A 24,576-nucleotide genomic window follows, 5' to 3' on the forward strand; every position below is an offset into this window, starting at 1 on the left:
ATATAGACGCCCTTTGCTCAACACGATCTGATGAATATTACCCGTCCCACACTGGATCTTGAAATGACCGTTGGATATATAGACGCTAAAGACTTGATCTTATCTTTGTCCGCAATGCTTTCTTCTAGATTCCAAATGTGCTGGGCTTAGAAATTGCTGTCCTGGGCTCCAAGTTCTCGTTATTTAATCAAAGTGTGGCTTAGCATAATCGAATTATTATTAAAATTTACTGAATGTCATTGACAGATCCAGGTAGAGTGTGACCTGAAATGGAAAATTAAATTACAAATAAATTCAACAGGTTCAATTCATACTTTGGAAGCTCGACATATTAAAATAAAATGTAATTCCGCTTTTCCACAATTAATAGCTAATTTTCCTTAATCATTATCCTCAATTCTTCTGAAAGGGTCGTTATGTAAGAGTTTAAAAAATTGTTAGTGAAGAGTTTGGTCTGGAGTGTAGCTCTCTACGGTGCGGAAATGTGGTCACTAAGGGAGGAGGACTAGAGAAGATTGGAGGCATTCGACATGTGGGAATGGAGAAAAATGGAGACTGCGAAATGGACAGAGAGGAGGAGAAACGACGAGGTGCTGGACATGGTGGGTGAGGAGAGGCAGCTTTTAGATGAGATACGGAGGAGACAGAAGGTATGCACAGAGGCAGTACTTAGCGGGGAGGGTATGTTCAAAACGGTGTTAGAGGGCAGAACTTTAGGTAAACGAGGGAGGGGAAGGAAGAGAATAGGATTTTTAGATAGATTGAAAGGGAGTAGGCCGTATTGTGAATTGAATAAGGCAGTGCTGGAAGCAAAGGGAGGCTCTCAGATTTTAGTACTCGATTTAGTATTTCTTTAGTACTCGGTGGAACCTACCTTAATCGGTAAAATACTATAATATATATATATGTTCCTAAATAGATATGGAATAATTCTGTTACATTTTCTTTTGAGATGTCGAACTTCTACCATATCGCGCCGGAATCGCTTGAATTAATAATTGAATTCGTTAGTATGGCTCCCTCAATTTTTGATTCCCAGGAAATGGGCTCCTTTATTTAAATTTTCACTGTCTAATTTATTAACTGTGCGAGTAAAATACCTCTATTCTCTTGCTTTGTGGTCCGTTTCGCGCCTATTACCTGTGATTTAATATGCGAGTTAAAATCTAAGCTGTATTGTATATGTAAATTCTTAGTCTCATAAAGAATGTGAAAATATAGCGGGGAAAGTTGGTGACGTCATTCGCTGCTACCGTCAAATCACAATAGGAGCTTTGAAGCATATCTCCTCTCTTGCCTTTCCCGCACTGTTCTACTGGTGTACGGCATCAGCGATTTTTCTGCATTAACAAGCGAGTCAAGTGTATGAAAATAGAAAATATTTTCGCCGAAAATCTCTTTTACCATCATTATGTCGAATTCTTCATTGATTTGAGGAGCCGGATCTGAAATGAATGTTTCCTTTGGGGTTTTAATTTGGGTAAGTAGTAGTAATATCGTTATTTTTATCAATCGACGTTTAAGAAAAATATGGTAGTTCTTGTGACTTTTCTGGAATTATCAATATTATTGAAGACAATGCATGGAGAAAAATGTTGGCTGAGAAGACTTGAGAATTACATGAAAATGACGGAAACGTGGTTACGAGGTGAATGAACTTTTTCGGGTTTGAGCGCGGGTCAGAAAAATTTACAATGGGTTACTAGACGGAACCCTTAACTTGTGCTGCCTCAACATTTTGACTCGCGCGAAAACCCGAGAGACTTTCATTCATTGTATTCGCTAGGAAAGTGTTAAATCGTGGATATGAGGCGCTTATCGTGATTGGGAAGGAGAGGAAACTCCTGGAGTAGATAAAGAGGCGGCCGAAGGTGTTGTTTTTCAGTGCAGCAGTGGCAAAAATAAGCTCGAATCCGTAATTAAACGCGAGACTGCAACCAATAGTAGTGACATTAGATGTGATTATACGAGTAGACATTATGATAGATTGTAAAGGTATAACATGGAACGGAATGCGTTGTGCCATGGTCGTAGCCATGTAGACCATTAGTTACCCAAGAATTCGATGGCTTTAAAATCGACAATTTACGATTATCTAGAATCGATGTCTACAGAAAATAGCTGGTAAATCGACTGTTCAATTCAAATGAGAATTGGCAGCGGTGGAAAATGGTCGACAATAGGGAATTAATAGTCATTGGCAATCAACGCACGCGTGACACAGATGTTAAACGAATTAGTGTGGGAGCCGCTAGAGACTCGGATGCTGTGCGCTAGGCTTAGATTGCTTGAACAATTGAGAATAGATATATTTCAGAGCGACACGGAGACCATTATATTAGTACCGCTCTACATTGCCAATTCCAACAGAAACGATAGAATAAGAGAAATATTTTTCCGAATGGATAGAATGGGAATTCTTTTTTCCCCCCTGACAATAAAGAATGCTAGGCGGAAGTTAGAGCATTTGCTATTTAATTGTTAGCGGCTGGCATCCTAGCATCTCCCGACGAACGCCTATTGAGGCACCTCACTCTCTCATTGATTCTCTTTTCGAATTCTCGTTGGCTTTTTCCAGTCGGGAGTCGTTCGCTTTTTCTTGCTAAACGGGCCGAAATCACTGAAGAATATGCGGAAGTGCATTCGATAGCCCGTAACAGTTTCACGGGATATCTCATCCTCTCTCCCACTCCCAATTCATTGCGAAGGCCGCCGCCACTGCCAGCCGCTGCAGCGTCCTGGGCAACTACGCCGGAGGAAGGCCGTTTGAGAAGACCAGTGCAGCAGCAAGCAGTCTGTCTATCTCCCTCCGCCCCCTCCCCCCTCTCGTAACAAGCAGGCAGCCGCGTGTGTCTCCTCGCGTTGTCAACCAAAGGTCTCTCTCCTCCGAGAAGTGTGTCTCCCTCTGGCTGCGGATGGATGGGAAGCGGGCTCTGGCCGTAGCATGGGCTGAAGAGGGGGTGGAGAGGAGGAGTGTTAAGGTAGGCATCGAGCCGCCCCGCTTTCGGGCTATTGATAGACTCTCTCCTCCCCTCCTCCTCACCCGGTCTTCTCGTGTCCGCAGCCGCGCCGCCCCACGGCAGAGGCCGGCGTCGACGCCGCTTGTCAGCCCGCGGCGCACGTCTGCACTTCGGGGCGAGCGAAATTCTCGCCGGAATGCGGGGTTAAATTCGGCACCGACCTCCTTCTACTCCGGGACACCGATTTAGTCGGCGACGAGGCCTCCTGGTTGTGGACGGCTGAAAGATTTCGAGGCCATCCGCCATGGTTTCGTCTACATCTGCACGCTACACCGCAAGCTGTCTCCGTAGGCGTATGGCGGGGGGTGTTAGGACACCATAAAGAGAAAATAATCCAAAGACCGTTTCACACGGGACACTTGATTCCGCAGGTTAGAACTGAATTAATTTCTCATTATGGCGTCAAATTGCGCGGACGGAAATAGAAGAGGGGCTATTTTGCCATCTCACGTCCATGCATTCTTTCGTGCCCTCCAGCAATTCACCGCTTTACGCGACGCAATTTTGACTGCGCCTTCGTACGCACGTCAGATTGTGCAGTTACGTGCCCTGTGTAAAACGGCCTTAACGAAGTTCCGTCAGGCATTTATTTGAGTGCCTTATTATTCGCGATAACACGCGATATTCGCGATAACACGAATTCCCAGACATATCCGTTCTGGAAAATATCTATCTCATTTTGTTGTTTCTGCCGTACCTGGAAATAAAGTGGGTTTCTCAAATGATGTTCTCCGTGTCGCTCTGAAAAATATCCTTTCTCAATTGCTCAAGCAATCTAAGCCTGGCGCGCTGTCTCCAAGTCTCTAGCGGACAGCCTAATTCGCTTAACATCTGGGTAATGCTTTCTCTATGCCGTAGTAGTTGATAAATGCTAAGGTATCAGCTGGAGAAGGATATTCTGTATGAGAAGAGGGAAGGCCGGATCCATTAGTTAAATTTTTCGCATAACTCTGTCACAACCAGCAGATTGCCTAAGATAATAATGGACGTATGGCTGCGAAAACATGAATGGTATATCAACGGCGGATCCAAGGAGAAAGTATAGAAATTTCGACAATCCAAGTTTTTTTTTACTGAGATCAAACAATTTAACAATTTGAAACACGGTATCATTTATATTATATAAGCGAGGGGTATCTTCTGGTTAAGAGGCCTCCCGGTAGGTTAAGAATTCAAAATGAATTTTGAAAACACAGTTATTTCCTCCGGATAACATACAGCTCCCCATTTAGACTACGTTCTCGTTATAACCACGCTTCGCGAAAGTTCATCCACCCCATCTTATCTGGATCCGCCGCTTCATCGAAAGCCCTTTCCAATGATTTCCTTGACTGCTTTATTTTTTATGCAATATTGTTTTCTAAAGGAAAGAGGATAGTTTAAGCAATGGTAAAAATAATGAAAATCGGTAATCATTTGTTAATATCCTCCCCACCCTTCTTTAAAAAATGCTCGTTATCATTGTGCCACTTTTAGTATTACCCCAAAACAATTACTTTAGGGAGGTTTTGGATTCCAAATCTCAACTTTAGAGTTCGTTTTAGGTGCAAGAAGTTATTTTTTTACGGTAATTATGACGGCAGATAGTAATTGTGTGGAAAATGAAGAAACGGAGGGAAAACGCACTCAGAATCGGAGGTGACAATGCTATTCAGAAGAATTTGCTGAGGCTGCAGCAGTCGTATGCGAGTCCCATCAGGATGGACGGATCACAGCCCTTGAGATGTTGTCAACTTGGCACCCACTGGGAGGGAGGCGGATCATTTTTAGAACTCGCCGGTGGCGGCGGCGTCGGTTGGGCTCCGGGAGATAGGCAAGCGGCCGACGGAGGCGCCTCTCCGTTCGAGTTCGACCGTGAGTGTTTCAGGAGTGGATGGATGATGAAGGGTAGAGCGGCGATACCGATACCGCAGGAGAGCGCGCGATAAGGGATTAGATTACTCCGGAGGAAGTGAGCCAAGAAGGACGACGCTGCGTCACCGCCCGCGAGGACTCCTGTTGCGCCATGCGCGCGCCGAAAAAAACGTACTCGTTAAACGACGCGACGCTGAAAAATTTACGAAAGGGTGATCGTTCTGGCTATCGTGCTCGCAAGTGACGGCTCCCAGTTGCTTGTAGGAATAGGTAAAGAAAGGGTTGGTGATTTGTCAATGCAGATTTCGTCGCTGTCTTTGATATAATCAGTGGCGTAACTGGGAATATGGGATGGCCACCCTCCAGGCATCTGGGGTCCGGGAAATTAAAAAAAAAACTGACATGCCTTGAAATATATTTTACATCATTATGGCATAAAGATTTAAATTTAGGCAGATGCAGTTATTACATGTCAAAACTAGACAATAGCATTAATATATTTTTATTTCTATTAGGCTTTGGGTGGAATCTATCCCCTCATCCTCCCCCTTAGTCACGCCAGTGGATTTAATTGATTGCCATTGGCATTTAATTCGAAAATAGATGGTCAACTGGCAGTCGATGTTCGATGATATAGTCCATGGATGAGAGGAGGAAATGTTAATAGTCCATCCGCTGCTCACCTTTTTGTACTGATGAGATCGCTGACCAAACTGTCGTCTTAAGACAAGCAACGCCGTAATAACTCGAGAAACATCTACGAACAACCTCGCAAGCAGCCTTGGAATTCAGTAGGGTCATCTCTCCCCCTATATCGGCATTTCTTTGAGCGAAGCGGTTGTGAAGAAGTTAAACAAAGTTGGTATGGTGGTATTGTTAGGGTCTATTGAACCAATGGGCTAGTTATTATTCGCAGTTTTCGATTTGGAATACCACGGTCAAAAGATACAATGTGAGGAGAATATCTTGGCCTACGGCTATTGACAATTATTGATGGTCATCACGTGCGTAGGGGCCAATTATTTATCTTAGTGTTAAAACGCGCCGTAGAGATTAAAATTTTCCGCCTCCGCTACCCCTGGTATTCAACTGCTTATCTCTCCTCCATCTATCCAGGGTTTTCAGGTTTGCTGTCGTGTTCCTAGTCTACCGACGACAGTTACGTCGGCATTCCCGCCTGTTCTATTCAGTTATCAAGTGGAAACCATTTATTATTGAATTAGTATGTCAAGAAATGAGGGAATTAATTCATGCATTGCCTTTCCTTTAAAAAATGAATTCTTCATTTCCACAGATAGGATTGCTCGCCAAACCGTCGTCTTAAGACACGCAACGCAATAATAACGCGAAAAATATCTACTTTCTACCTCTACTTACGCCGCCTTGTAGGGCGGGTGGCGTAAGATTTTAGGACACACGTTAACTTGATGAAAGTATGCATTATTAAAATTTTGGTGTACGTTTCTGGGCGTTTGAGTGATTTTTTAAAACAGTAATAGACTCCAGCCAAACGACCATGAGTATGAAACGACCATCTATCCTTCGGTCTATAGTCTAATTTATAATCAAGCCGGTAATCTCAGCGTGGCCCACGTCCGTCAGGAGGAATCGCAGGGAGGAGGTCGCAATCACGCGACTGAGAATTGGGCACTGCGCTCTCACCCACTCGTACCTCTTCACAGAAGAGAGATTTCCACCCATATGTGATGATTGCGACTCTCCCATTACTGTGAAACATCTCCTGACGGAGTGTGAGAAATACCGTTCTGTGCGCCATCGGCTGAACATCGGGGGAGACCTAGGGCACATCCTAGGAGACGACCCTGATAATATCAGCCGAGTCATTAAGTTTTTATTAGAGACCGGGCTAATTAATAGTGTTTAAATTCTAACTTTTTTATCATCTAACGACCCATTTTATTTTTATGAATATTTAAATACCTTTTTAATGTATCTTTTAAAATTTTGATTTTATAGATTTCTAGTAGGTGCAAATGACCTTAGTTGTCGAGGCACCCTAAAACAAAATCCTACTACTACTACTCTAATTTATATTATGATCCTTCATGGACCGTGAACAAATTAATCTAACCGTATGTCTCTTTTTAATCGTTTCTATACGACATGTGTGGTTGCAACACGATGGCAGCTTCCACACACTGCAGAATTCTTCGACAGTATCAGAACAGGATTTTTCGAAGACTACCGCCATCGTGGGTGTTAATTTAGCATTAATGAAGTGAAATTGAGAGCGACATTACTGTTACGCCTTCAAATGAGCTTACATTTCATTAATAGTCCAACCTTGCCTCGAAGTTTTCAAAATCTTCTGCAAGCCTTTGAAAAAAAAACATCGAGGATTCGAAAGCCTATTGATGTGTTACTCTTTTACCAAATATGCTGTCGACATTACACTAAAGGCTTAATGAGTACACACAGCGGCGTACCCAGGAATTTTGTTCGGGAGGGGGTCCAAAACCAGGGAGAGCATTTATGAAAAACAGGGTACTAAGTAGAGGGATTTAAACTAATTTTAACACTTTCCATAATCGAAATAACTTCGTTTTTCAAAGAAATCTTCTGTAAATTCACGATTTTTCAATATTTGGTTTCCCTTAGTGATGAAAAGTAAGTGTGCTTTTATATTTCGGGGGGGGGGGTCCGGATCCCCACCCTCGCTACGCCACTGAGTTCACAAAGTTGAAAACAATTTTTGGCGGCGCGGTCATCGTCGGTATTCGATCCCGAGACCTCTGGGGTTCACCAGCTGACTTCTCCGCCCTTCTTCCTGGGCACGAGAGAGTGAAAGGGGGGGGGGGGTCTAAAGCGGGCGGGGCTGACTCACAGAGGGGCCTTCCGCACTCCCTCCCGCCCCCACGCGCCTCCGACGGCAGCGGCGGCGGAGGGCGCTGCGGGCGTATTCGGAACGACCGCCGCCGCGTCTCGTGCGTCCCTCGCCAGGTGGCGGCCGTCGCGCTATCGATTGCGCCTCCTCCTACACGCTCCCGCTCCCTCCCTCCGCCCCCGGGCCGGCCGACGCCTCCGACGCCGCCACGGAGGAGGAGGGCCCGGCCTCCTCCTCGCGATAGTTGGCACCGGAAGGGCCTGCGCGTCTCGTGGCCAGGGCCGGACGCCGGAGCGCGGCAGCGCCCGGGAAGAGAGTCGGGTATAGCCGCCGGAAGTGCTGTGTGGCCCAGTTGGGTGAGTGTTAATTGGCTTGGAGAGCGGTTTACAGCGCCGGCTCTGCCACGCAGCGCCTATGTGGGCGTCGGCGCCGGCTGCACCGCCCGGTCAACACCCGCTCAATATGGGTGGTCATCAGGGGTGTGTGCGGTAATTTCATTTGAGAGAAGCATCGTATTTAACGTCGCAGTTTCGGATGGTTGTCCATACAACTCAAATGCGGAATCGGCTGCATCTATAGTACACATTTTTGCCTGAGAAAGAAGTACGTTGCCCTCTTACCGGCGTATTGGCCGAGTAAATTTCTTTCCCGGCATTCAATCGGGTCATGCTCTCACCGTGTATCGGCATTTCTGCATAGCGAGACGGTCGTCAAAAGGTCATCGGAGATTTGCAGCTTTAGAAGGCTGAAGACCGAGAAGGAATTAATTAGTGAGGTAGCTTTAGCTGCCATCTTCACCCTTTCCGGCGTATTTTACTTGGTTCCACCAAACGAATTAGCTTATTGACCACGATTTTTTTCCAAGTTTAACTTTTTAATTTATCTCTGTCATCAAGGCAACGTGTTGACCAAAAGTCACCTTCTACGTTTGTGTTTATCAGTTGGACGGTTTATTTTTATTTTGCGGATTGACGAGGCTGTCGATTGTTGGCAGATCCCCTTTGATCCCATCCTCATTGTCATCAGACAAATTTCATTCGTGCCGACACCATGCTTTCGATCTTGTAATCGTGTCTTTCGACCCACTCCGGTGTCGACGTCCTTGTCGAAGATGGTCCACTCGTCGTGTCCCTCCGCGGCGTGCGACCCCCACGCACGCAGGTCACGTGAGGATCGACCCCTCACTCCCCTCCGCTGCCGCCGCCGCTGCAAGCCCGCTCCCCTCCGCACTCGTCGTCTCCTTTCGCCTCGCTTCGTGGAGAGCCAATGTCGTCGTCGGCAGCGGCCATCCGGTGTGTGTTGAGTTGGTTGGAGCGCTTGCGTGCCGCGCGGCTAGAGATAGCGAAGCAGCAGCGCCTCGGAGAGCGAAGGGCGTTACGCAGTCGAGGAGCGAGATTGCAGCGGGGAAGACTTCACGACGCGAGGACCTCACGTGGTGGTGGGAGAGAAGGAAAGAGGCAGCAGCTGGTAGAGCAGCAAGGCGGCGGCGGCGTTGGTCCGTTGGGTATTCGGGAGGTGAGTCGCCGACGCACTCCGAACGCCGGGCGTTCTTTTTTTGTCTTCAGCCCTCTCTCTCTCTCGGTGGCGTGTGACGCATGCGGGCGGCGAAGCCATATCCCTTCACACATCGCATAACTTGGTGGCACAGGGGCATTTTCTCGGCGGGGTGGCGTAAGCGGCATCGGAAGCCATATTGCCGTAGAGTCCCATCGCAAAGCTTGGTGGTGTCTCTCATGGCGACACGTTGACGTGACGTAAGCGGGCGCGGAAGCCATATTTCTTGGCGATTCGCATCGCAGAACTTGGCGGCACCTCCAATTATAGCTTTTTCTCGGCGGTGTGTGACGTAAGCGGGCGCGGAAGCTATGGCGCTGGCGTAATACCATCGCAGAACTTGTGGTGTCTTCGCAAAGGGCGCTTTTTAGGCGGTTCCGCAACGCAGAGCTTGATGGCTACTGCCATGGTAAGCGTAGAAATCGAAGGGACTCGTTCTTTGGTTACTCTTTAACTTACATTTGTTTAATTCATCACTTTTATCCGTCTCCGTAGGCATATCTCACGTGTATCTGCATCACAATGCTTGATGGTGGCTTTTATTGAGTGCTGGAGTCTACGGGATTAGCTTCTCGACACTTCCTTTATTTAGATACGTTTCTTCAAATAGTTTCCTAATTTTAAATGGTCATACTTCAACAAACCTTGAGACGCCGGCTGTGATATGGGCTAAATATTCATTTCCCAAGTGGGCTGAAGTCGCGAGAACCAAGCCATTCAGGCGGTAGTCGACGGCATTAAGCTGGAAGCATTCGAGGGTTTAGTGCAACGAGGTCACTCCGGAAGGCCTCGTGGTAGACCTTGGATTCCTCCTCGCCGATAACTCACGCCACCTCGGCCTCCCCCCTTTCCTCAAGCAGCTATCTGCTGGCCACCGCTTCCTGTGCACAGCGGATGGTCGGCCACGCTCGCCGTCGTATGACGTGACTCCTGGGATTGGGGAAACGGGAAAGGTGGTGCTCCTGTCAGGAGGAGCTCGTTGGGGCCTTTCCCTCTTGCTCACACGCAGTACACGACGTTGAATGCCAGAGTGTTTTGCGATTTATCAATTGGGTAGCTTATTGATGCAGCCCGTCCCCTTTGCCCTCACTCTCATCCGCACGCGCTGAGCGCAAAAGTAAGTGCCATCAAGCTTTGCGAGTATCTTGGGCTAGGTCTCATCTGCTAGATCCTGGGTTTCCACCACTCATTCAGGGCTTCCGCTCTACCCCTTACGCTCTCCACTATAGCGAGTGCCATTAAATTATACGATTCCGCGATCGGGCAGCTGGTATATCCCACCTTCCTGTTGCAGCCTTTCGCGAAATCGCGCACTCTGCACTATATCGCTCGCCATCAAGTTGTGCGACTATCAGGCGGCTGATGTATCCCTGGCTTTCCCTTCATTCCACTCACATAATTGATGATGGTTTATGCCATCAAGTTGTGCGATCGGGCAGCTGTGCCGTCTCACTTTTCGGCTATCTTGCTCCACGGCGATCTTACGTTCGCGGCAAGATGTGTAGATGGATTGAGGGAGAGAGAGAGAGGGAGCCGGTGTTGAAGGGGCCTTTTGCGACCGGTAAGGGTCTCCAGCCTCTCTCCCCCCCCTCCCTCCGTCTCTCCACCATTCCCTCCGCCACCACCACATCCCCACCTGCCCTGGCCATCCGCTGTGTGTCTCACACCCCCGGCGCTGCTCGAGGGACCCCTGTGAGCTGCTAACGGAAGGTGGGGTTTCAGAGTTCGGGGAGGGGTAGAGAGGGAAACCTCCCGGGAGGGGCGGAGAAGGGATTGGGGAACCCGCGTGAATGCGAAGGCGAATGGAAGGGTAAATGCCGAACGGCGCGAGCGGGTAGTTCTCTTCCGCAAGCGTCTCTCCTCTTTGCTTCCTTCCATCCTGCATGGTGGGGTGCGCGCGAGATGTGAAGGAGCGTAGGTTCGGGCGATGGAAGCGAGCGGCTTCGGAAGCGGCGTACGTTCGTCTTCGTCAGCGACGGATCTCTCTCTCCCTGCTTTACATTCCCCGCCCCTCCTCCGCCCCCGCCCGTTGTCTTCACGTCGTCGGGCGGCCTGGAAGAAATAGGCCTCTCCCTCCGTTCCTCCTCTTTCCGCTCTCCTTAGCGCCCTCGCCACCCAACCTCCAGGTTGATGATGCACAAGTTACTCCGTTCGCAGAAGCGCGTTAGATCTTTTTTCGACGGGGAATAGACCTGAGGAGCCTTTCTCGTGCAGTCACCATTTAAATTGGGCATCCGCAGGTCTTGCCATCGATCTTGAGCAAAGTTTCCGGGAAAAAACGTCGCGTCAGGAATGGTTAAGAACGGATTCCGCTAAAACCCTTATTTTGGAATGTAAGGAAATTTATGTTGCCAACTAACGGTCTAATGATAATGTTGATAATTTTTAAATTTTTGGAGGGTAATTTGAGCGAACGAAGTAATTGTGATTGTGTTCCAATGAATGATTAATATTTTCATCTGAATGTTGTGCATTAAAATTAATCTCATTTTAATTTAATGTTTGATAATTTTTCCTTTTGTTCGTGGGCGTATTGTTTTGCATTGCAGCATTGATTTTAACAATGCTACGTAATATAATGCACTCTTTGACATGCTGAATGACACCTGTATCATTCAAGTAAAATATTAAAGGTTTTTTCCCCACAAATTTCAAGTGGAAAATACTAAATAAAAAAAAAATGTGTCAAAATATTAATTCCAAGACGCATGTCATTGATTCTGAAATGCGTGGTAATCGAAATGATGTTCTTAATGCCTCGTTCTTCCTATCAAAGATGTCACGCAAGAGTACATTTTGCTACCCTGATGTCACCCTGGCCCTGAGATTTGGCGCTGCCACTATCGTCACCACTAACCGCCACCATCATTAGTGTGTGTCGACCATATCTCCGTAGTGTCGACGGCGCCGTTGGAGGAATCGTCCCCAACATTGTCGTCTTCATCTGCTCAAAGTCCTCTCCCTCCCTCTCCTCCGCAGCCAACCGTCCTCCCACTTGGTCCCCTCATGCTGGCCGCACACCGCCCCTCCCCCTTTCCCCGCGTCCCTCTCCAAGGCCCCCTTCCACCCAGCAGCTCCGTCTGCCCGGGGCCCCCTCCCTCCCTCTCCAGCGCTCCCCTCAAGAGTCCACACCCCTCTCCATTCGCTGTCGTCCTCCTGAGCTGCTGCTATTCCTCCCCTCCTACTCTTCCCCTCCTCTCCCCGCCTCCACCCAGTTCGTACACCGTCGGCCGCCGCTCCACTCCTGCTTCTCCCTCTCGCAGTGGATTCGCCCGTGGTCTTGGTGGTGGTGGTGGCGGTGGTGGTGTCGTTGGTGGCGGTGACGGCGACCCAACTGGATAGTCGCCCGAAGAAAGGCCTCCATTTGTGTTTTTCTCTCTTCGTCTCGCAGGAGAGTCACGAGGTGTTTCGCGAGAGGAGGCTGAAGGGCGGCCGGGTGCGGCTGCGTCGCCCGTGACGACCGCGCCGTGATCGACAACATGTCGGCCTGCTCGGACGAAGACGACGACGCGATGGGAGGCGGCATGGAGGAAGGCGTCTTCCCGCAGACGGACGACGAGGAGAGCGGCGGTGAGGAGGAGGAAGAGGACGCCCTCGTGGTCGATGAAGACGCCGTCGTGCACTCGGACGGCGAGATGACGGGTGGCGGCGCTGGCGTCGCCCGGTCGGCCGCATCTCGCCACCAGCAGCATCGGCAGGCGACGCCCGGTGCGGCGCCGCTCATGTCGAAGGCGGCCATTATGGTGGGCGGAGGGGTGTTGGCGGGCGCGGCCGGTGGGGGCAGCAGCAGCGGCGACGAGGAGGGAGGAAGCGGCGGCGGCGGCAGCGTTGGGGGCGGAGGGGGTGGGGAGGGGACCTGGCTGCCGCAGTGCAAGATCAAGCGCAACTACATATGCCACTGCAACTACTTCACGCAGAACCCTAGGCTCTACCTCTACCACCTGAGGGATGTGCACGGGGAGAGGATAAGGGTTTACGAGTGCCCGAACTGCCTCTACGCCTCCAAGCACAGCCAGAAGCTCCAGAGGCACATCCACATGGTGCACGTGGTGGGCAGCACCAAGGGCGGTGGCGCCGCGGGCAACAACAGCGGCGGGGGCGGAAGTAACAACGCCACCTCCGGAGGAGCCCCCAAATCGACCGTCTCCGCGAGGAAAGGGGGCGGGGCCTCTTCCGCCGAGAAGAAGAGGCCGGCGGCGGTGCCAGCCATGCCGGCCCTGGGAGGTGCCGCTGCGATCGGGATGGTTCCTCCGTCCCAGGCGGCCGCAGTCGACGTGGACGACGAGGAGGAAGCGGAGATGGCGGGGTCAGAGTTCGGGGCCCAGTCGCCCTCATCCTCGTCGCAGACCTTCAGCTGCTCCGCGTGCTCCTTCTCGAGTCGCAGCCGTTCCCTGGTCATGCGTCACGAGCACATCGCCCACGTCCTCAAGAAGCGATTCTTCCGATGCGGCAAGTGCTCTTATGCTACGCACGTCAAGGCGCGCTACACCAAGCACGTCAAGTACCACTCAATGCCCATGATTAAGTGCGAGAGGTGCGATTTCCGGACGCCTTACAAGTGGAACTTGGACCGCCACTGCAAGAATCACCTGAGCGACCCGTCGGCCAACACTCCAGGGGCCTTCCGGTGTCCCATCTGTGACTTCTCGGCCGACATCAAGCAGTCCCTCACGGTTCACGTCCAGAACCACCATCTTTCTCCTGAGCAGGTGAGTGTCATTTTTCCCTAACTCTTCACTCCACTAGGGTTTATTTTGCACATATTTATTTGCTGCGAAGGCATTTGTTTGGTGGGCGTCACGCATGTTTATATATACATGTGTGTGTGTTGGTTCTATTTTTATTCACTCTTCCGAGTGGTTCGAACTCGTGTGTTCACTGCTTTGGACTCATGACTTCGGAAGGCTTGTGTGTCGCCAGCCACTGCTTAACTATTCATAAGCGACGATGTTAAAATTCATGGAAACGCGGTGACGAATGTTAACGCCGTTTGTTTCCCGAGAGGGTTTCTTCTTTTCCCCACCGTGGGCGATATTCTCCGCAGTCCAATCCAATATTATCGTACGTTACCAATGCCCTTGATTTTTTTTGCCCCGCAGTAACTCTTACCGACACTAATTTTCACTCGCGATGCTTTAAAATCCCGCGTACGGTATTTACCATATTAATTTTCTCGGTTAAACTATAATAAGTAGATGTAATGACCGTGGAAGAGCAAGCTTTATGTAGTAAGTAGATACCTATCCTTCAAACACACATGCGATCAATGCTCTGGAAGTAATAGCACTAATAGTAACTTATATCGCTAGTTAATCTGTTATTTTCTTCCCAACTGCACGGGCTATAATGTCTTTAACTGCCGGTGGATTCAGGGGTAATATTCCTCTTTCGCCTCTGACCTTTTGAGTAACAGATACGCCAGCTGCGCAGAAGCAGGCGCGGGGTGTCGCACTGGCAAAAAATGGTAGGCTGTGTACATTCAGGCCACCACCAATTAATTGCCGCACTTATTTCTCAGGTTATATCACTGATTTTCGTTAATGCTCGTATTAAACGATTATAGAATTCCGCACTGAATTCAGCAGCACCAATGCGCATTCGATCGTCGAAATTAATAATTTAGGAGTTGGGAATGGAGGAAATAATATTATGAATCGAGAATTTTTTCTCGACGTGTAGTCTTCTGATTTATCATTGCTAAAAGCCTCACTTTTTTTTATCAATTAACGCATTCTGCTGAAGGTTGTGAGGTGACCAAGTTTGTGCTATATAGGGATAGAATGTCCTAAGAAAATACTAGCTCATTGCACACCTGTGACCTTGCCCGTAAAATTTTCCCGATTCCCTGTGATACTGCTTTATTTTCTGCGATGCCTCGCCATTGATGCAAACGGAGGTAGTTAGAGGAGGTAAGTCGGGAGAGAATGTTGGGCAAGCTTGTTGTATGATTGCTGGTCGAAGCACCGTGAGTTGGTGGTACAGAGAGTTACTCACTGTGCCCTCGAAGTCGCCGTCAAAGAGGGACTCAAAAATTTTTTTAGTACATTGTAATGCCACTCGATTGAAGTACTATTATCACCCTATTTTTTGCTTTTTGATTTTGAGTTATTCCTCAGTCTTACGATAAAAAAGACTTGTATCCTGCTGTGGCGGCGTTCAAATTCGTTTTGACAATCGGTCTGTGAAATTGATGGAGGCTTTAAAGAAGTTTTCTGTTGGGAAGAATTTTATACTTCTCAACAATCAATACTTTCTATTAATTATTATCTTATTGTATTTTCTATAGTTTCCTTGGCATACGAACTGATCAGTAAAATATTAAGGAGATATGAAAATACTGAACACCTCAATTTGGAGTCTTATGGAAAAAGTTTATTTCCTTATTGTGGAAATTGCGCAGGATAGTGAAATCTCAACAAATCAAATGGAAAAATGCATAGCAATTGTCTTCAACCTTTTAGTACTTTTTAACCCGAGGAAAGATAATTATAAGTGCTGGCATCCACGTAACAAATAGTTTTTGTGAAATAAGTCGGTCAAATGAAAAAAATGAGAATAACAAGAGGATTCAGAAAAGAAAAAACAAGTGGGTATTGGAAGGAGTAGATTTTAGGTGACTTCAAGTCCCCCCACCACATCAAATTTCCCTCTTTAAATCTCAGTGTGGCTCATTGGCTTTCGTTCTATCCATAAACCTTATTCTCCACCTCCCCACCTGCTTCCCAGGCATCCTTCCTCATAACATGGTTTCCAGCATCCTCTCCTCTCATAAGTGTTGTGCTCCGTCCACACTCTGTCTCCTCATCTCCTCTGGATCTTTCCTTACCCTTCCTGCTATTTTTTGGCCATTCCTTGTTCCTATTTCTCTTCGTCCTTGTCCATATTCTTCATTCTCCTAAATAACCATATCTTGAAAGCCTCCTCCGTTCTTTTCTTGTCATTATTAAATGTCCATGTTTCCACACCATGAAGTGTCACATCCCATGAGGCTCTTTAACTAGCCTTTTTAAAAAATTCATCTTATAATCCCTCTAAAAACTTAAAAAAATACATCAGAATTATTTAGTGATGCAATTTCCATTTAACAAAAAAGATGGTTTTAGTCTACTCTTTTTAATCAATTTTAATCAAAAATGTTTCTATTATAGCAAGCCAAACATTTTTGGCAGATTGGTGGAGTAGTGAAATCGGGGGAGTATCCGTGTACTCTAAATTCACTTGCTTTCCCGCAAGCTGCCTCGAGAACCGGTTCATTGGTATTAGGACTGATTATTAACCAACTAAAATACATAAATAGGTGATCATTGGATTAATTTAATGACTGGGTTCCGCTTATAATTAACCTAATTCCCTTATTGTGTGGGGAAAATGAATTCCTGTGCCTTATAATAATAATAATATCTTATTTGCCTAGGAATCAGAAATACATAATGAGAATAATATGTACACTGAGGCCTGGGATCAATACTGTAAAATACAAATAGGTATTCATACTTGGATGAATTTAGGTAGAGCTTGATGCATCAGACTCAACAAAAAATGCCATTTTAGAGGTAGGTAAAAGTAAGATCATAATAGTCTCATTCACTGAGTAGCACAGTTAACTTAAAAAACATTTTGTAAACTGCTTTTAAATATTACAGTATACAGGGGCGGATCCAGGATTTCTTTCTGGTGGGGGCACAAGCAACGCTGTATCCAGGATTTTCTTCTCAGGGGGGGGGGGGGGGCACAAGGATGCCTCGTAATAGAGACACATGTTAGAGGGCTCCATTGCTGATTTTTTTGTTTGCATGTAGGGTACATGAATATTGTGACATCTTCTGATAGAGTAACAGTGGACATGAGATTTAAGAGTGAAATATTTTATGCAGACACAGGGTAAGGGCAGGATTTTAATTTTTAAGGTCGCTAAACAATACCTATCCGTTGAGCAAGTGCACATATGCATATCAAATGCAAAAGTTGTAATTCAAGTAACGATAATTTTGAGGGTGTCCCTGATTAAGGGACTGTCCTTGAAATATATATTGTGATTTCTGTTTTAACTTACGCTCATAATTTTAGGTGCAAGCCCGAGCTGCTCGTCGAAGGAATAAAGTTGGTGCCAGTGATTCTGCAGAGGCAGAAGCAGCTGCGATATCTGGCGGAGGAAATATAGACAGTGAAGAAATGGAGTTACTAAGGATGGAGAGGGAAGAGAATTATTTCCAGGTAAACTGGCTTACCATTGTTGTTCCATAATCTTGTATTGATTGGCTCAAATGTGAATAGGAGGAGATGCATGAGTGAAAGATGGGAGAATATCTTCAGCTGTTTTTAAAAACAGCTTTTTTAAATTCTACTGGAAGATCCATAAATATTTACTTTTACATGGATAAAAATATTTAAGTTATATTTTTCAATTTAAAAGTAAACTCAGAAGGCACGAGGAAGGAGTTTTTTAATTCTGAAATATTTTTTCATGGGATAAATGGGAATGATACATATTATCACAAAATCATAAAGAAAAGCTTGTCTGCAGTCTTTGAATTTCAGTCAATTTAAACCATTATTGTGCTGCTTTCAATCTTCCAATTTAAATTTCCCACTTTCTCATGGTATTTTTTGCAATTAAAAATTTTCAGTTAATTTTTAGTTTAAATTTGAAATAATTTTTTTATTAACATAATTACACCAGCAATCTTTAATTCATCATTCTAGTCAACTGTTTATATGATATGTTGATATTTTTGAGTTTGCTGTTAAATATGCCTTTAATTCATTTTCAGTTTATTTAAATATGATGCATAGATTAGTTTTATTGTGTCCGCTAACTCTTTCTCATACATGTTTACCATGATTTCAGGGTGCGACTTATGGTCGAATGTCATTGGACAGCAGTCGCTCTTCACTTCTTCAAACTCCTGATGAACCAACAAGGGTCTCAACACCTTCCTCCTCTGGATCAAATAAGCTTAAAGTTACCTTAAAGAAAATGCGCGGACCCAGTGCTACTCAGGAGCAGAACGAGAGGCATAATTTCCGAACTGACTTCATCCATCCGGATGATATTATTCACAAAAATGGCCAAGTGTACATTAAGACTCTAAAGTGCAATTACTGCAATTTTAAGGCAGCTTGGGATGGTGATATACTGCGGCATGAGAGCAAGGCACACGGAATAGAACATCCCAAGCCTATCCCCAAGTCATCCCCCGTAGTGGTGAATAACAAAAAGTGTCCCCGACCAGTGCCGAATCTTATCCCCATCCAGGGCAAAACTCCAGCTGCCCCAGTTTCACCCTCTGCCTCTACAAATCTTCCCATCTTGAGGATTCCAACTTTAAAGGGTAGGGCCATGAATGAGGAGGCTCCTTCACAGAATGAAGTTGAGGTCACGATGAGTGACAAGGACATGAATGCCCTCATCAATGCAGAATCTTCGCGGAACAGTGCACTTAAGGACTTTGCTTCTCTGATCGGGGACCTTCCTGATGATGCAGATGGCAATTCGAGGCCCAGCACCCCTTCGAAAAATTCAACTGCCGCGGACGGTGGCGGAGAGGGTGAGGAACCAGCGGGCACGCCTGAGACGGTCAAATCAGATCCAACGAGCATATCCCCTCCCACCCCGAGCAAGAAGACTTGTGCTTCGTTCTTTGACCGACTGAAAGAGAGGTTACTTGTTGGTGCTGGTGATGGGCTTGTGTGTGAGATATGTGGACATGAATCCAAGTGTCTGTCAGAAAAGGCTCGTCACCAGAAGCTTCACGACTCGACGCCCGAAGGAACGCAGGTGGAGGACAGCGTGACGCCGAGCAGCACTCCAGGGGAGAAGAACCGGTTGATTCCAGGAGGAAATGCAGCCCTGATGGCTCTGTCTTCCACGAGGTGTCAGCACTGTCGGCAAAGGTGTAAGACAAGTGCAGATCTGATGGTCCACCTGCAGTCCTGCCTGAATTCCACCAAGGACGATAAGGGAGAGGGCGAAGATGATGAGGAGGATGAAGCAAGGAAAGCTAAGAAAGCAGCTGTGGCATTGGAGGATGAAAAGAGGAAGTCTCTGAAGGCCCAAGCGGAGGCCGCTAAAGAGGCCATCAAGCAAGCGATCAAAGAAAGCATGGAGGGTGAAGACGATGAAGAGGGAGGGGATGAAGATGAGGATGAAGGGGAAGATGGGGAACCACATCCAATGGAGAACAAGGTTTTTGTTTGGAACAACTGTGCGCAGTCTGGGGAAGGTTCTGGGAGTGGAGGGATGGGGACGCAGGCATCTTCAGCATCTGATGGAGAGGGCACTGGTGCACAGAGTGGGGAAGATCTCAGTGGGGCGTACGCAGAGGATGGCGAGGGATTGGTGGGCGTGGAGACTGCTCCAGGCATCGGAGCAATCACTGGTCGTGGAGGGTTTGAAGGTGGAATCAGTCCTGGAGGGAAAGTGACCATGAAAAAGGTTGGTTCAGTTAATTTTTCCCATTATTGCATGAGTGCATTGAGCACATCATTGCGAGATGTGCTCAATCCTAAGATGATCTTCATCTTTGGAATTCTACAATGGAAAGAGTAAATTCTCATGAACTATGTAATAATTATGAGAAATAATGAAATAGGAATTCCTTGTAGTAACCTATGCATGTTCATATAGACCAAACTTGTTGAATGTACGAAATAATGAATTATGCATGATATGGTGAATTCATAGTTCATTAACATTTATAATTTGTCAATTCTATTGTCCACATCTTCAGATTTTAGCCTGAGCCACTTATTACCTATTTGTATTTTACTTTTATGTTATGTCTTGATGAAACTCATGTATGTCTTATCACAGTTATGTTAATACATATAACTATTATCTGTGTATGTATTTTAGAGTTAGTGCTAATCAGTACTCAATCAGTGCTGAATATCAAGTACATAGTATGATGCTGAAAAATTGTTGACCGTAGAGATCAGCAATGGAGCTTATGTAAATGACTAACATTTTCAATAGAGATAAATTATAGAAAATATGACTTATATTTTTAATCTGTCAAATATTTTCTTTATGATTGATCTCTAAGGTATACATACTTATATACTTTCAATGGAACTAGAATGATTGGTATTAGAGAATTTTTCAAATTGTATCGTATTTAGTTTGAATAGGAGTGATACAATTCTTTTTCACAATTAAATTAAACAATCCATACATTATGAGTCATAAGTTTCCTCATTTTGTACTAGTTTTTACTATTCTTAGTTCATAATTATGGCTTATGGGTTTAGTCATTACGTGAAGTACTATAATTAGATGCAGCAGTAATGAGTTGCTATTGTCTTACCAGGTCTTCAAGTGTCCTCAGTGTCCTTTCTGGGCCTCCACTGCCTCCCGCTTCCATGTTCATGCCGTTGGGCACCTAAACCGCAAGCCCTTTGAGTGCTCCGCTTGTGGTTACCGCTCCAATTGGCGCTGGGACATCACAAAGCACATTCGCTTGCGTGCTGCATGGGATGAAGCACATCGCAGTCCACCTGAGGGTAGTGATGGGAGTGGTCCCAGAGTGCTCATGACCGATGAGACTGGACGTCGCAACTACTCCAAGTACAACCGACACCTGACTGTGGTTCGAGTCCATGAAATGCTATCCTCTGAGCAAGGAACTGGTGGCGAAGGCTCGCCGCTATCGTCACCCCTGCCTCAAGGGACCCCCGTCGAGAATGGGAAAATGGTGCACAAATCCATGGTGATGCTGTTACCGGCTCCGCCTCGGCTCACGCCAGCCCCCATACAGGCGGCGAATGTGTCGGAGGACGGTGAGTCCACACCGCCTCTTCTGAGGCCACCTCCTCCCCTTCGTGCTGCAGCCTCGTCAACTGCAGGGGCAAGGAGACCAAACCTGGTGAATGCAGGCGGTGAGAGTCAGTTGTCAGGGGAGGGAGGGACGGCGCGAGGCGTGAAGAGGCCAGCAACCTCTGTTCAAGGCGGAGGGGCAAAGGAGGGCGGGAGCACCAAGCGTACACTCTGGAAGTGCAAGAAGTGCAATTACAGGTATGAATATTCACCTTTATCAAAAACTCAGCTCCCCTCATGACAAAATGAATGGATGCAAGTGATACATACTTAGTAGAAATTGCAAAAATTCAGCTTAGTAAATGAAACAAACTTTGCACATTCCTCACTGATTTATATATTCCCCAGTTGATTTTGATGACTAAGCTTCATTTTCCTCCGGCAGCCACAGTTTGTTTCATTCACCATGATTGACTTCTCGGGGCTAGATTGGTATTCTCCCAAATGCTTTCTGTCATGCACTATGACTTGTCATCTAATGTTTTGTTCTTATTTTTAAATTAATTTTCAATTAACCTAAGAAAAGATTTGATTATGAGTTCTGGGAATGTGCACTTTGCAGCTTCAAATATGATCAAATACATTATCTAATGGCTGTAACAAATCAGCAATTGTCTGTGTTGGACTGGATTGAAACGAAAGTTTTCAACAATTTTTCTTTAACCCCATGAAAAAATAATATTAGTATAAGGCATGCAACTAAAATATTTTTTTTTTCAAGCAAATAATTTTAAAAATATTAAAGCACTGTAATAATTGTCTTAAAATGTTGGTTTTATCCACTTTTTCCGCGCTAAAATGTTACAACTTGAACGACTATGGCTTGCTCCCCTCCCCCCTAGTTTTGATCCTGGGTATGCCCTTGATTGGAATTGTGATTTTATTGAATTGGTTTGTGACATAGTGAAGCCTCTATTTTATATTTTTGAAGAGTCCACCAAATAAAATTACCAATTTAAAGAACAGCAAAATTAGGAAAATTTAATTTGTGTAATCTAGGACGTATGCATTAATTCTATGTAGGAGCGCAAAACTGTGATTTCAATCTTATTTTCAAGAAATATGTATGTATGTCATTCTCAAAAGAGAGCTTCTCCGTAATTCTACCTGATGTTGCAATGTGGAGGGTGGATTGAAATAAGCTCTTGTGTATTATTTTTTAATAATATTTTCTTGTATTGCAGGGATGCCAGCCGAGAATTGATATTGGCCCATGTTAGGCAGCACTATGCCGCTCCTCAACAACACCCACCATCTCGACCGCCGCCACCTCTGCAACAGCAGCCGAAAACGTACGATAAATCAGAGCAGAAGATGGACATGGAGGATGGAGGTGAACCAATGGATATTGGTGGTGATGACCCATTACCAGTGGGCAAGGGAGGCGATATAAAACCATATCAATGTGGCCACTGTGGTCGCATATCCAATTGGAAGCATGTAATCCAGGTGAGGCTTCCAGATTACCCCGTGTTTCAGTTGAGAAAATCAAGTTTTATAATTGCTTGGCCAAGAGGCTATACGACAAGTTTTATGTTATCATATTACCTATGTAATTTTTGCCTAATGAATTGTAACTGGACTATGACATGAAATTATATTACAAATTGCTCAGCAACAGTGCTTTTTATTGACATTAATTATGGTAAACGGAATGCTGGCAAGGCATTTCCTTGATGCATGCTATGTGCATGTTTTAAATAAATTATTTTCTCAGCTATTACCGATATTGTAGATTTGCAGAATGTACGATATTTTTTTTCAGTTCCTCTCTGTGAAATTGTTGTGAATCATCAATTCATGCCGTTTTGGAAGAAATTTTATCCTGTCCGATTATCAAATTCATTTTATCTGAAGTTTTCCATTGTCTGATGGTAAATGTTATTTCATTATTTCAGAGGCACTGTCGGCTCAAGCACAATGGTGATGTGTTGGTCATTGAACATCCAAATACTGTGGAAGAGGACAATATGGACCCATCGAGTGAGTACATAACTATGCATTTATGAGGATACAACTGATTCATAAAGTAGTATTCAAGTGTGTAAAAAGTAAAGTATAAAATGTAATGCCAATCTCTAATGAGTGAGATACATAAAATAATTAACTAAAGTAAAAAAAACATTGTATGATATTACTGATTGACTTTGATTGTGATAACTTTTCTATGATATCCTGAAGTCATAGCTGCTGGAAGTTTTAAAATGCATTACCATGAAACTATGTTTACAGTTACATTTATGCTGTTACACTGCTAATAGAGGAATGATTTGTGTAGAAAAAAATGTTAGTATTTGTTCAAGTGGAGAAGATAAAAATTGCACCTAGTTACACAGATTCCTATGGATTTGTTAGATCTCAAATAGGTTATAAGCTCAGATTTTCACTTTTTTCTTGATTTTTCATTGACAGACTCTTGGAAGTGCGATAAGTGTCCTTACCGAGCAGCTGATCTCATTGAGTTGCAGACACATGCCACTCATCATATTCAAAGACCTGGTGCAGTTTTCAAGTGTTCATTCTGCCCTTACTTTGTCTTTGAAAGGACGTAAGTATTATTTTCTACGTATGCATGTTTTGGAACTAAATTATTTGTAGTTGCATGGTTGTGGTGGTTGATATTGTCACTCTCAACATGTTTCAGTCTTCTTTGCATTCTTAATGCTTGATGGTGACTTCACATGTAAACTTTTGCCAATCATGGTTTTCCAGTCAAATCAAAAAAAAAACCAGCCCATTGCTCTTGGTATTGTTTCTCGTCTGATTTCAGAGTCTTGATGGGTAATATATTGTGCATGACAGAACTTCTGAAAGAATTCTTGACAATAAGAAAACCCAGTTACCAGTTACTAATCATGCACTTTTGAGGAGCTATATTTTGCAATTATCTTACTTACAGTGTTCTACCAACACTATGCTAGTATTTTAAACTATAATGTTCATTAATTCCAGCCTTTCAGGCTTATATAAAAAAAATGCTCTCAGAGATGAGAAAATTTCATGTCGCATTTGCTATTTGAGATATTTTCTTTATTTGTTAATTTTTTTATCATGTAGCTACGTATTCGTTCTTCTTTTTTAAAAATGATCTCCTACTGCTGTGCAGAATCCTTTGGAATAAATGTACATAATTCATTTATAATTTCGTGCTGTAGTTGGAGAGAAGTGACCTTTTGGTCAAGAATGTTATTAAAAGAGCATGCCACCACCAGTTGATAAGTGATGTTTTTTTTTACAGACATTTGGTGGGGCATATGAGACTTCACACTGAAAGCATGCTATCAAAGTCCTTGGATCATCAAGATGAGCAGGAGGAGCCTACCAAGGAAGAAATGAAGAAAAATGATGGAAGTGAAGGGGTAAATACTTTATTTTCATTCTGCCTTGTCAATCATGCTTCCCTGAGGTGTTATTTTCGTTTTGGAATAAGTTTGTCCTTCCTCATGATCGGGACCAATTTGAATCAAGTCATAAGCAGAATAAATACC

General features: G+C 45.3%; 1 protein-coding gene across 4 annotated transcripts in view; it reads left to right on the top strand.

Moving 5' to 3' along the window:
* Nucleotides 1–24,576, top strand: part of LOC124155494 — a 316,456-nt gene that overhangs the window by 288,175 nt on the left and 3,705 nt on the right. For 2 of the 4 annotated variants that reach the window (XM_046529351.1, XM_046529350.1), the window contains 8 exons: nucleotides 12,665–13,982; nucleotides 17,341–17,487; nucleotides 18,122–19,708; nucleotides 20,583–21,286; nucleotides 22,273–22,537; nucleotides 22,987–23,071; nucleotides 23,501–23,636; nucleotides 24,327–24,447. In XM_046529351.1, coding sequence (XP_046385307.1) covers nucleotides 12,753–13,982; nucleotides 17,341–17,487; nucleotides 18,122–19,708; nucleotides 20,583–21,286; nucleotides 22,273–22,537; nucleotides 22,987–23,071; nucleotides 23,501–23,636; nucleotides 24,327–24,447 — 4,275 coding nt within the window. In that variant the 5' untranslated portion in view covers nucleotides 12,665–12,752. Of the gene's footprint in view, nucleotides 1–7,936; nucleotides 8,076–8,717; nucleotides 9,235–12,664; nucleotides 13,983–17,340; nucleotides 17,488–18,121; nucleotides 19,709–20,582; nucleotides 21,287–22,272; nucleotides 22,538–22,986; nucleotides 23,072–23,500; nucleotides 23,637–24,326; nucleotides 24,448–24,576 lie in introns of those variants that run through there. The other 2 variants (XM_046529353.1, XM_046529352.1) reach the window with 2 other exon arrangements.

The sequence above is a fragment of the Ischnura elegans genome, chromosome 3, assembly GCF_921293095.1.
Source record: "Ischnura elegans chromosome 3, ioIscEleg1.1, whole genome shotgun sequence".
In the NCBI taxonomy this organism is placed as follows: Eukaryota; Metazoa; Arthropoda; class Insecta; order Odonata; family Coenagrionidae; genus Ischnura; species Ischnura elegans.